The sequence below is a fragment of the Sturnus vulgaris genome, chromosome 4 (assembly GCF_052056855.1).
Source record: "Sturnus vulgaris isolate bStuVul1 chromosome 4, bStuVul1.hap1, whole genome shotgun sequence".
NCBI lineage: Eukaryota > Metazoa > Chordata > Aves > Passeriformes > Sturnidae > Sturnus > Sturnus vulgaris.
In genome coordinates, this window is record NC_142246.1 from 15,417,363 (window position 1) to 15,431,195 (window position 13,833).

A 13,833-nucleotide genomic window follows, 5' to 3' on the forward strand; every position below is an offset into this window, starting at 1 on the left:
GAAGCTGGCAGCTTAGGAGTCTCGTTGTTGTTCTCAAGGATTGTGGAAAAAAATCTGGACGTCTGAGCACATGAGAAGGATCTCAACAACTGGAAAATAATATCTTCCTGGGGCCCCAAGAGACCCTTTTCTTTCAGGTGATATTTGTGTACGGTCTTAAATAAAAATGCTAACTGTCACACTAACTCATATTGATCCAGAATTTACTATGAGGTCCATTTCTTTTATTACCTCAGCCCTGTCTCACTGAGACGTAAGGATACACTGACAGAAAGAGTAATTGGTTTGTTCAAAATTAAAATCAACAAAGTATTTTGAATTTCCTGCTGTGATGGTCATGAAAAATTAATTCCTGTTGTACTGGAGAGAAAACATTATTACATACTACCAGATTCATAGGTAAGTGATGTCCAAACTACCAGGCTGAGGAACTCTTTGGCACAGCACTTCTTTTGCAAAACACCAAATATGACTGGTGGCAGCAAAGTGATACAACTGTTGCTTGTGGTCACAATTTTAAATTAAGTTCAATGAACAAAAGAGGTATTTTGATCTTCTATTATTCCACCCATTGACATTACTGTGTTTTATTCATATGTTCTGATGCATCAATAGATCTCAACACACTATAAAATGGTCTCACATATATTTGGGATACGAGGCACAGGTGTAGAGATGTATCCAAAGTCTTCCACCAGACCAGTAGCCAAAGCAGGAGCAGAAACCAGGGGCTTCAATCTTAAGGTTTTACTATGCCTTCCATTTGTATGAACATCCTAGTATGTACCTAGAAAGTGCTTAAGAGGAAGTTCACACAAAGAAAACACTAAGATTAGTGGTGTAGTTCATAACAACAGAAGGCACTGGATAATGAATGATACACTATAGAAATCACAGTTGTGTGGCTTGCTACTTTTTGCTCCCTCCTAAATAGCTTTTAAAAAATATTATTCATTCCTTCATTTCAAAGGCAAAGGAGTTAAAATTTTAATACTCAAAACCCCATAGTAATTAATTTTTATGTCACCAAATTCCACCTCTTTGTTAATACCAGTCCAGTCTGAACAGTACTGGCTTTTTTGCTTGGGTTAGGAAATTCTTATACCCTTATGTGCAGTACAGCACTTAAATAACCTGTTTCTATTCATACTGTGTCCAAGCCCTTAAAGCTGTGCTGCAGAATATTGATTGTCATTCCACTTGCTGATATCGTGCCAACATCAATGGTACACCCTGCTGTGGGACTCCCTTCACAGCCTTGGTTTCTTTTTCTGTTGTTGGGCTTTTTTGTGCATGTGTCTGTGTATTGGTGGTGGTGGTGTTTGTTGGGGTTGATTGTTGTTTTTTGGTTTGCTCTGCTTGAAGCTGATGGAATGGTTTCTGGAATTGGTATACAGAGTAGGCTGCATGTGCTTGGTGTAGGACAGGCCAGAAAGGTCAGACTGTGGGCACTAAAGCAAAAAACGGGGATAAGCCTCTCAGCAGAGGCTGTGGCATGGTTAAAATCCTGGCTGATAAAAAAATATTGCTTAGCAGCAGAGAAATCTCCCCAATGCAGTGGAAGTCTCTGCCCTCTACTGGCATTCCTGAAGATGAGCCTTGCTCAGCCGTGGGAGTCTGTGATTGTACCCGGGAGCCCCCACAGACCGTGCCGAGAAAATCCTTCAGAACATGGTGTTTCAGGAAGTGCAAGAATAACAGAGACCTAAATCTCAAGTGGCATTTGCTATTGACTTCTGCAATGCCTTTCAGATGTCTGCCTACTTCTCACCTTGTTCAACGCTGAAAGGGTTAGTCTGAAGCATCTCCACGTGCTATTACAGTCCCCATCTGTTTTCTTCCAGTGAGCCAATACAAGGAAGAAGAAAGATAATAAATGGTACTTCTTGTTGTAGTAGTAATTTTCATTCCACTATTAAAAAAAGAATCACACTTGTTTAGCATATTTCAACAGAAGATTTAAAAGTGCAATTTTGCATTACTATAGAACTGGACATGCTGAATGACTCAGCTATTATTGTATTTGAAAACTTTTCTGTTTTTCTTGGAAGCAGGGCATGATTATAAATCTTTATTTTGTGGCAATTTTTATTAGGTAATTGGTAGCAAACTATTTTTCTCATGAAAATATAACTAAACAAATTAAACCTGTTGGTAAAATATGTGAATTTCACTTCCCAGTGAACTTTGAAAACATTTTGGACTCAGTCCTGCAGTGAACAAAATGTTCTGCAAAGCAAGGGGACTGGACACGGGTCAGGCTCTGCAGAAGAGCAGCCACAGTCCAGACAGCAGCTCAGGTTCCCACCCACATAAAACCTGCAATGTCAAAAACAGGCTCTTGCCCAGTGTTCAGAGGTTTTTTGATTTATAACAATACTACTGATATTCTACTATACAAGCCTCTTTTGCTTGTGCTGTATTAAAATCTACTTTCTCTAAATCTGCAGGAACAAGCCCCATTCATATAGAGCAGGCCTGTCCCAGCTGCCCTGGCCTTCTGACAAAGGAGCCCATGACCTGTTTTGTCTCTGCACCTTGGTATCAGATGTGACAAGCAAGAGCCATCCCTGTTTGGGGAGACTGAAACTGTGTGCATGGACCATGCAACTGCATCATCTTCTCCAAGGTACACTGGCTCAGGTCTAGAAATATTTATTTTCAAACAATATTTACACCTGTAAAACCCAGAATGCTGAGTACAAGTGAGCTGCAGTGTAAGCAGGACTGCTCTGGCATGATTTGTGTTTTTTCATCAGACCCCACTTTACTTCTTTCTTAGTAAACAGCAGCATGCATCTTTGAAGGAAGGTTGCATAGAAAAACACTCTATTAAACAGGTTCTGGGCATATGAATTTTTTAGTGTGAAGTATCTATACAGTCCCAAGTAAAAAAAACATGATAAATTCAGCTGCTTAATATATATAATAAATAAATAAATAATACATTCCTTACATTAAAGGAGGATAAGCTTCTAACTTCTGCAGTATTACAATGTTGGTAATAATGGCATATAAATGCAAAATATGAGCAATTCAGAAGTTCTCATCAACACTGAAGTGGAAATTCATCATGAACTTATTTCTGTAATAAGCAGTAAGATATCCCTGCCTGACAGAATGGAATTGAACTAAATGATCTTCAGAAGTCCCTTGCAGCCCAAACCATGCTGTAATTCTGTGAAAAACTTCACAACAGGATTACGGTCTCCACTAGTAGTGTGTGAGCACTGCAGGGAGTTCATCCATATGGACCACACCCAAAGACATCTCTGCTCCTCACTGCAGCACCACCAGATCTCTGGACCTGCTGAAGGAGTCCAGCTACCCAGATGTTTGCAGTATCAGGGTGGCTTTTTCTCCTGGCCAATTAACTGAAATAACATCGGGAGAGATACAGGATGAAACTGGTCACAAAAAGCCTCTTTAAATCAAACTCCTCAAGTTAAATCTCTCACCTTTCGCAATAAGCTTGACAGACACTTAGCTCATTGTCATACACTCACCTCTATTCTCACTCTCCAGCTTCAATAATGTCATTTTTGTATCTTTCTGCTCATACCTGCAAACTGATCAAAGTTAATCCTGAAGTCTTGTGTTCACAATTATGCTTTAACACTATTCATTGCTTTAGCTAGCTTGGCAAAGGGAAGCCTTCAAATCACGTTAGTTTGTCGTATGATAAGCTACCTCCTTATCTAGAAGAATTGAGCAGCACCCTATATGGTTTCATTCCCTACCAGTCCCTTGCAGTTTCTGTCTGTACTCTGAGCCTGTAGAAACTGCTGGTGCAGCAGCATCATTGCAAGCTTTTCACTTAAAATCAAAAGCATATTTATGAATTGACAGTCCTGGACTTGTTCGACAGGGCAGAAAAATTCCCTTCTACCTTTGCATCCAGCAAAAAAAAAACAAGTAAAGACACAGTCATAGCAAAAGAGGTAATCATTATATGTTAAAATTAACATGGGCACATGTGAGCTTTTCCAGTGGGAAGAGGGGAAAGGTTTCCTGACTCATGGCAGAAAATCCTTGCCCAACACAACCCTGAAGTTAATAAAAACAGAAAAGTGCAGAGGGAGAACATATGCACAACTTTGTATATTTAATGGCTTTCAAAATGCTCCCAAAAATCCAACAGAACTGATTCCTGTAAGCATATGCTCAGAACAGGTAATGCTTGCACTCTTTATCTGAACTGTATTTCCATGTAACATGGCTGGATTTAAGAAAATATTTGCCCCAGCTGAAGACTTGCCTCTACACATGGCTAGATCTTTGGCCCACACAGAAATATATTTTATGCGCCACTATCAGAATTAAATACATAAAAAAATTAAAGTCCTTTATCACAACTGAAAAGTATGTTCAATTAAACCCTTTTAAATGTTATCAAGATATTGGGATTACATTAACAGAGACAGACCAGTACATAAAACAATATATATTTATTTAGCACAAAAAGTTCCATTTTCAAGTGCATGTATGCTTTTTTCTACTACTTTATGGCACTTTGCATTTTGAAAAAATCAAGAGCCATCATGACTAAGAGAAAGACATACTGCTCATTTGACAGAATGACTGTTTTATCCTACAACTGTAGGCCTGAGAGCATCTTATGAACTGTAAGGCAAATTAGGAATTCCTTCTCAAGTGAGTAACCTCTATGCAGTTCCATTAACTCAAGTTGAACATTCACAAGAAGAGTGTTACAAGACTAGGACACGATACATGATTGTGGTGTTCCCTATGGCTACAGCCAACATAATATACAGGGGTGGGGTTATATTCTCAGACAGAAAAAGACAGAATACTGGAAGATTCATAGTAAGTTGCCAGAAACACTTACTGACAGAGAAAAAAATCCAATCATTATGTATGCAATCACATGACATAGTTAAGCACATTTCCCATTTCACAGAAAACAGTTAAGTTGTCATATAATGCTCAGAATTAGGATATCCACAGACTTTCAAGCCTGCAACTTTCATTTAGAGACAAGTTGGTATTATTTGGTAAACAATTGCTGATAACTCACAACTGACAGCACAGAAATACTACTTGAAATCTGGTTCTATTAATACAATAACTACAAACACTGGATACAGAAGACCATTCAAATTATACTGGTGGATGGATTTTCCACAGCTTCTCCTTTGCTGAAGTTTCATAATTTTAAGTGACTGACATCAAAGATGTGCTGCTGAAACTAGTTCAGTCTTCCCACCTGTAGTTATCACCTGGATTAGACTGCCAGAGTTTGGTCGATCCTTTCCTGTTATCCAGTTATAAAAGGTTCTGTTTTAAAATAAATGAATAAAACAGGGTGAGAGAACAAAAAGATTATAACTATTATCAGGTATATTGACAGGAAGAATAAAATACAAGCCTATTACTTTTCCTTCTTTCCCTAGTGCTCTCTCTAGTTATTTCTATGTGATGTGATCAGAGATTCAGACTCTCAGAATAACACAGAGGGCCCAGAGAAATCCAAGGGGCTTTAGAGCACACAAGATTTCCAAAATATCTCAGAGGAAAAGGCCAGGAGCTTAAAATGTCAGAGTGGCTAGGTTTTTTCACAGTTAAAAAAGTTCAGAAAAGGTGAAGGAGGAGCTATTTAGTTGCCTTTAAATATATATATAAAAGAAAAAATATCTATAATATACATATATATATTTTATATATATAAAAGAAAACAGTTTTATGGCTAGGATAGAGTTGCTAAACCCATTACTCTGACAACAAGCCATTATAACATTTTGTTATTTAACTGTGAAAGTGGTCTCAGTGGGACAAAAAACGTGTCTTAAGACATCTAAAATAGTGCAGACTAAGATGGACACATTCTAGGTAGCAGACCAGGAGACTCCTTATCAAAATGCAACATAAACTCCTTCCTCAAAATTGAATAGAGAAATTGAAGTATATTTTACAGGTCCTTCAGCCCTTCCGATAGTGAACACATAGTAAATGCCATGTTGGAACATCCCACTATCCAACAAGATCTTCCAGGGCACAAAATTCAAGTGCCATACATGAAAGGACTTCTTGCGTCCTTCCCAAGATGCAGATGTTGGCAACAGATGTTGATGTTGTACAAGTGAGATTTTCAGTTTTCAGAGCACTGGGAACTAAACTTCAGGGAATTAGAAACAAAAACCAATCAACTGAATTCTTCTGTAAGGATAAATTACTTAAAAGTTAGACCTAAAAAATGAATTTGCAACACTGCAACATCTAGCTAAGATGCCCCTGGAGCACAGTAAATTAAGGATCTTTTTCTGAACATTTTCAGACCAGCTAAATTCAATTGATGGGGCCTGTTTTAAAGAGCCTCATCAGACAACTGCAGAAGCTTAAACTAAACAGCTGCAACTAAAACCATTTCCATCTCTGGCATCCACCTTAAATAAATTTACAAAAATGGAAATCTGATGTCAGAACTAAACTACTCTCTGAAAAATTAGCAATAGGTAAATTCAATTCCACTCTCACTTAAGACTTAAAATGTATAAGAGTTCACCCCCAGCAGAAACTCTGCTACTCCCCATCACATGGCAGAAGGCAATACTCATGCTGCACCTTCTCTAACCCTGAGGAATGAGAACAGTAAGGCAGGCAATCTCAGCCTGCCTTTACATAAGCTACAGCTGAAGTTTCAGCATTTTGCAGTATCATTCAGGAAAGTTTTTGTGGATAGTAAAAAAAAAAACTCTTTACTAAATTTTTCTAAACAAGACCAGAAATGTTGCCAGTTGAGAGAACCGAACTAACATGCCATAAACTGGGCAGTAAAATGTGTTTAGAAGAAAAATAATCCCACCCAAGTTGACATGCTTATTTGCAGTTTATCTTTAAGCCAGGTGGCTCCTGCACCTGCTGTCTGCAATTTAATTTGTCTACAGGCTTTACAAAATTCTCCAGCTTCCAGCTGCTTAAGGCTATCTTCCTTGCTGTAATAACTCATTTAGAGAAGCTGAAGTTGATGGAGTTATTTTCTCCAGTTAGGAAGCCTGTGCAATTAAACCCAATGTGATTTAGAAAGATACACAATAAGATGATAGAGGAAAGAAATCCACCCAAATCCAAGACAGCTATTTAAAAAGACCAGGCACTGAGATGCAGCAGCAAGAGGGACAGTGAGGAACTGTTTAGTTATCCCATAGATACTCACTCTGCAATGAATTCTAAGGGTGTCCAGGAGCTGAAATCTGCATCAGGCATTGATTTCCTGTTTGCTGGTGTATCTAAGGTAACCCTGTGATTAAAAAAGATAAGCAAGCCTTTTATTTATATATCATCTTTCTGATGAGCACCACCTGCTTCAATTCACTGCTGTAATATGTGCTTGACTTTCACACCACGTGGCATGTATTTCCCTTGCATCCTCCCTGTGTTAACAGAATATAGTCATTAGTTTCAATGTATGTCCAAGGCTCCAAACTAAGAACCCCCCCAGCTTCCTGGCTAGCTGAGGAACTGCCCATTGGAGTTTGCAGCTCCTTTCCCACCTCTCTCATGCAGATGGGGAATGGCAGCAATAAGCTTGTTCACACGCACTGCACAGCACACATACACTACATCCACACTTTTGAGAGACTGAATGCATAAATACAGGAAGTTTTGACTTTGACAGTACATATTTACACTACACACATGAAAGGGTTAACTTTCCAGAACTCCCTCACTGAAATGCTGTTGACAATCCAAGGTGTATTTACGCTCTCAAAAATTCACATAAGAACAGAGTTTTGCCTGCACAAGAATCCAGTGATCTTGGCATCTGCTTGCTTATAAAGCTCTATAGAAAGTGGTGTCAATTATCCAAACACATTTAATGCCATTCCTGTCTGACCTGAAGCAGCGTGTTAAGAATGTGTGTGTGTGGAAATCAAAAGTAGAGAATTCAGGTAGTGTACCAAATATCTGTACAGAGCTCTTTAGTCTCACATTTTGGGTCCTGAATGAGATGTAGACCTAGCAAGAAAAATACTTTTAATTTTTGCAACAGACTTGATAAAACTAAACATAGTGAAGACCTACTAGATCATCCACCTTTTACTAGCTTTCCTGACAAAAAAGAAAGAAGGTAAATACAAGCTAAACTTTTTTGATTTACAGGTCCTCAAAGTAACCTAATTTTACCAATGCAGCACCTTAGGAAGAAGCATCTTTAATCAAGTGAAAACCTGTCAAGTAATCGTTTGCATTACTATTATCACAGAGCTAAGTCTAAAACTTCACTGAACAGCTCATCTCGTTTTTACAATTCTGTCTATACTGAAATAAAGAAATCACACATTAATGCAGGGCTTCAGTTAAACTGGTTAAAAGTAAATCAAATTTTAATCCTAACATCCACTACTGTTTCGCAAAAGAAAATAACGCAATCATTTTTAGGGTGACTTACGTAAATCTTTGCTCATCCAGTCAAGATGCATCCTTTCTCTGAGAGTAGGACTGAGGGGCTGTTTGTGTGCTGTGAATAGGACACTGCAAACATATCTGTGTGGCTCTAGGTTACAGCAGTAATTAAATTAAACAACACAGGCAGAGACAACTAAGCAACCACTTACGGTAAAATGGCAACTGCAGCAGAACCAGATGGCAGCCCACTGCTGGCACCAGCCAAACTGTGACAGAGCTGATGCACTGCTCCTTTGGCCATGCCATAGGCAATCATCCCTAAAAATTAAAAACAGGCAAATTAGAGCACAATCGGAACAGCCCTCAATATCAGCAGTTACATGACAGAAACTAAAGACTGATGAATATTAAGACCATTTATCACAGCCAGAAAATAATTAGACTTTTAAAACATATTAAACATACCATATTAAAAGAAAAAATTATATTATTAATAAAAAGGCTTTAATAGACATCCAGAAACTATCACAGAACTCAGTTAACTTAGCACTACAGAAATAAGAATCTTACCAAGCCAAGCATGTTTAGTCAATGTATCCAAAAGCACCCTGAAGGATGTGACCTACAGAGCCAAGTTTACAAATTTAACACAGTAAGATGCTCATAGACTTTAATAAGGCACTCTTCTATTAATTTTCATCATGTAACTATGGTATTTATGAGCTTGGACCCAAACAGATACAGTTCATTTCCCTCTCAAATCTGGAATTCACTTGGTCAGCATCCCAGGTCTGACAGGCCCTGTGGAGAAAGCTACAAAAAACCCCAACTCTCATGGTAGAAAATTAATAAATAATGTGCAGAAAAAGCAAGCTCTTTCCTAAAAACGGATGCTTTATAGGCAGACAGCATGTAGCAGTGTAAGAGCCACAAGAACCAGAGCATAAGGCACAGTGCTCAGGAATAAGATCTGGACAATCTGGGTGCTAGAGGTCTCAGATGTCTCAAGGCATGTATCTGTCAAGAAGTACAGACACAGATAAAGTACCTAAGAGAACATGAACGAATTCATCTACTTCAACTGAATGTCTTTCTGCCTACCCATCTGTACAGTATTCAGCCCCTTTCCAATGTTCCTAAAGAAGTATTTTGAATATAATAGAAATACTTCTATAATGTAATTAGATGTATTATATAACATTCATTTTTATTAGGAGCAATCATGGACAGCATTAGCTAACTTATTTTATTGTTATGATAAAAATATTCATGTGTATCACATTCCTCTCTTGTCTTGCCTAAACCAAACATTCTAAATCTTCTTAGAAATCTTTTCATGCCTCATACATTTCTCAGACATCACATTCACACTGCTTCTGTCACTGTTCATGTGATTTTCAGTGTTCTTCAGTTTGCATTGTGAGGCAAGATTTTCTCATAGAAAAAGAAAAATCTCGTTAACAACAAACAAGAAAAAGACCATTTCTTCCAGAACAGCCAGTCGTGACAAGGCTAATAAGGCATATTTGCAGAAGTTGAGTAACAACCCTTTCCCAATTCTTCCTGATGTTAATAAGTTGCATGTGTTTACCCAAAGCACTGCTGTGACTTTTAAAAAAATCCAGACTAGCTGAAACCAGATAGTTCAAAACAGGAAGGCTCATCACTTTGATTCCTGTGTTGTGGTCCCTACCTCCCAAGACCACCCAAATAAAAAACGTGAAAGTTTGCCAGAATTCACTTTTTTCATTTGTGTATAGTCAGTCAGTAGTTCACTGTAAATTATTCATCTGCTTATTCTCAAAAATAAACCTTTTATGTCTGACTATAATAGATGTCACTATAAACACAAAAGATTAATCCTTAACTAGGAAATATATAGAATATTTTTACCCGAACAGTTTTAGGCAAAGCTTTCAAGAATATTCATAAATCGTATATGTTTTAAAATCTTTGTGTCTTAAAAATATTGTTGAAATTACACTAATAAAAGCTTGGGAAGGAGTATTTGTCTCAAATTTTCCTCTTGCAGCCTCTGGGCTTGTGTGTCAGTGCCTTTTTTTATTAATTTTAAATTGCTCCCAGATTTCTTCCTCCATGCAGACCAACACGGTTGAGGAGTGAGATTAAAATTCCAATAAAGTTCATATTAAATAGCTAGCTGAGGACAAAGCCAACAGTCAACAAGCTTATCTATGTCTGAAGCAAAGGTAGACTGGAATCAGAACATGAACAGGACAAGCATGGTTATCAGAATCAGCTGAGTCATCACCAACAGAAAAATTGGTCAATTAAGGACTCTGTCTTTCAGAACACAAATAGGAAATTTAACTTTGTCTAAGCATGGTACTTACATAGCTATGTGCTTCTACTCTTCACTATCTTCCGAACTTTTTTCTTTATCATATACTAGCCAAGTAAATTTCACCAGTGCATGTCAAATATTATTTAAATATGTCAAATACTATTTAAATATTCATTCTATGTGCTTTCACTACAGCTTCCAGAGATTCAACATTGCTACCTTGCTACTTTTCTTACATGTTTCAGCAGCAGGGTCCCATTTGTGCTAGATGTTAAGAAGCTGGGGTGTGAAGCTATTACTTCAAAAACAAGAATGCTCAGATAAACAACCACCTCTAACTGCTGGCATCCCTGCAGCTGTCATGCAAAGCTTTTTACCTGGGGTCCCAGATAAAGCAGCTTGAGCTCCTGTCAGAGTCAAGAGGCCTCCTTCTTTCAGATGTTTTGTGGCAAGGTGGCTGGAAATAGTCGATGTCCAAACACTCTGCTTCCACATCAGATCACAGTTTTTGTATAAAGCTGATTAGGAAGAGAATTAGTGAAATTAGCCAAAGGAAGACTTTTAACTCTGATTTCCTCACTGTTACACAGAGTACAACAGCATTATGAAAATATGCTTTCTAGCATTTTCTACCTCCACATCGTAAAATATTCATTTGTCTTTTGTATCTCCTTTCTCTTTGAGCCTGTAACATCCAAACCAGAAGGAGGATGAAACGGACACATTTTACCAAATTTACTACAGACAGAAAACAAGGCTATTTTTCTTCTTGCATCTCTACAGTAGTGGGCAAAGTATGAATTTCATTATGAATATTACATGCTTAAAAGCCTTTTTTTAATCTGAAGGACTTTTTCTGTAGCATGATTAGGCAGTGCTTTCCAGTATCGAAGTTTTATGCATAAAGCAGTGACTTAGGAAACAACATCAATGTGTCTTTCGTTAACTTGCCTGACACAGGAAATCTCACCAAAAGTCAGCTCATAAATAACAATGCTGAGCTCCTTCAGAAAGCACATCAAAACTTTTTGATAAAAATTGCTGCATCAGCGAACATTACTGAAGAAACTAAATGCTGCACCAATTTAACAGAAAGCAAAAAATTCAGAGAAGCACCAAGAAGCACTGTGACTAAGCTATTTTGTACTTCCATGCTTTTGTCCTCTTCTGGACTGGGGAAGAAAGATTTTTAAGGACTTCTCTCAGATATCATTCACGTTTTCACAAGCATGTCTGTACCAAAGGCTTACACTTGGCTTTGGCGCTGCCTCCGGCCCATCCTCCTGCTACACATAAGATTGCATCCACCTTTTCTTCACCAAGAAGTTTTCCAACTTCTGCTGTCACCTTCAAAACATAGAACAAGAACATACTGAAAACACTGGACTGATAAGGTAAAGAGAGAAACACTATAAATGCCTCAAAGCCACTTTTTCCTACTTACGTATTAGAGCAACACAGGACACAGCAATTTAAACAGCTATAGAAAATTGATATTTATGATTCATGAACTCAAACAACTGTGTTGAAAAATAATTATAGATGAAAGTCAGACTAATGAAAGCCACAGAGTGTGATGTCACTGGAAATAAGTGATAAACAGGGCTGAAACACCCAACCCTTACCTCTATTGTTAACAAAAATTATTATTGACTTGCTTTTGAAAGGTTCTCTTCCAAGTATGGTGTTGTTTAAGATGGGAAATGAAACTCCAGGTCTGACCAAGACTACTGGTATCACTTTTGATGACAGTGCAAGAAAAACAACTAAAGACTAGCCACTTTATTGCTTCTGTTTAGACCACAACCATCAGTTTGATTCTGGCCACTAAGTTTGAGCTTGTATACTTTTATATATCTATAATTTGTTCTCTTTCAAATATAAGACCTCACAGCTGGTAGTGAATTTGTTGGCTACGAATTTTCTCTGTCAAAGTAAGTTGCAAACAATCCACCTCTCAACAAGTGAAGAGCCAATACTTTTTGCAAAACCATATTGAAAATTATACTGTAAACATTCTACGTTACTCTTCCAAAGCTTGTGTCGTGTGGATATAAAAAAAACGTATTGGCTAGATATTCAGTATATCAGTAACAGAAATTGGTTCGAAACTTAAAATGTAAAAAATTAATCCTATCTATTGAGAATAAAGCAAAATATTTTTTTAGGCTGGCTTAGATTCTCCCACATTCACCTTTGTGGAAACCAGTGCATTCCCCTAGGAGCTTAGGTTGATATGCTCTGAGCATGCCACCTACTTACACGCAACACATTTAAGTTAGGGTTTTTGAAAGTGTTGCATTTTAAGATGTCCTTACCCATCTTCATTACAACTCACCTGGTTCAGTCTGTGACTTTTAAAAGTCAAGACAAAAACAAAGGAAAAGTGCCTTATGTGCTGAGCCTCCAATATCCTGGATCAAGCTTCTTTGCATATTCAGTTCAAAGGAATTACAACAAATTAAAAAGAAGTGACGAGCAGAAGCTGGAGGACCTTGAGGTTCGCGGTGCGGCCGCACGACCGCCACCGACCGCGCTCCTGCTTCCTGCACGGAGCCAGACCCATCCCTGCAGCCCCTGCTCACGGCGGGCGGCAGCGAAAGAGACGCAATAACCCGGGGAAGCTCCGTGCACCGCTCGGCCAAAGGGATGCAGTAACCTGCGGGGCAGCTCCGTGCATCCCTCGGCCAAAGGGATGCGCGCACGCGGGGGAGGCTGGCTAGTGCATCGCTCCACCGCCTCACCCGGCACCGGCGGCTCCGCGCCCGCCGCCGACCCACCTGCTCGGCCTGCTCGGGGAAGGAGTCAGTCGCTCTCACCACCACGTTGGCGCTGGCGTCCGCGTTCTCCGCCAGGTCGATGCTGGCCACCCACTGCCGCGGCGAGAGGAACGGCGCGTTAGCGGCCCGCGGCCCGCAGCGCCCGGCCCGGCGGGGCACGGCCGCTCCCCCGCGGGGCTCCCCGCCTCGCCACCTCCCGGCCCGGCGCTTACCCAGTTCTTGGCCTTGAAGTACCGCACGCACTGGGAGCCCAGCGCCCCTCTGCCCCCGTACACCAGCACCCTGCCCGCCGCCATGCCCGCTGCTCCGGCGCTGCTCTCCCGGCGCGGATGGGCCGCCCCAGGGGCGGGCGAGGGGCGGCAGCGGCCGGCCGTGGGTGGT

General features: G+C 39.5%; 1 protein-coding gene across 1 annotated transcript; it reads right to left on the minus strand.

The window, feature by feature from the left end:
- Nucleotides 1–4,429: 4,429 nt before the first annotated feature.
- QDPR (quinoid dihydropteridine reductase) lies at nucleotides 4,430–13,820 on the minus strand. Its single transcript, XM_014889009.2, has 7 exons — nucleotides 13,665–13,820; nucleotides 13,453–13,545; nucleotides 11,923–12,019; nucleotides 11,050–11,190; nucleotides 8,577–8,685; nucleotides 7,175–7,258; nucleotides 4,430–5,298 (listed from the first exon to the last, which is right to left on the minus strand). Exons 1-7 carry the CDS (start codon nucleotides 13,746–13,748, stop codon nucleotides 5,190–5,192), a joined length of 717 nt encoding a protein of 238 aa, XP_014744495.1. The 5' UTR covers nucleotides 13,749–13,820; the 3' UTR covers nucleotides 4,430–5,189.
- Between the last annotated feature and the right edge of the window lie 13 nt (nucleotides 13,821–13,833).

Bases quoted from the DNA above. Each gene is read 5' to 3' on its own strand.
- QDPR (XM_014889009.2), bottom strand. From the start codon at position 13,748: ATGGCGGCGGGCAGGGTGCTGGTGTACGGGGGCAGAGGGGCGCTGGGC. The intron at 11,191-11,922 runs GTAAGCCTTTGG...CTTCCTAATCAG, and splicing joins AGGCAGCGCCAAAGCCAAGT to CTTTATACAAAAACTGTGAT. The intron at 8,686-11,049 runs GTAAAAAGCTTT...TTTAATTTTTAG, and splicing joins TGCTTTATCTGGGACCCCAG to GGATGATTGCCTATGGCATG.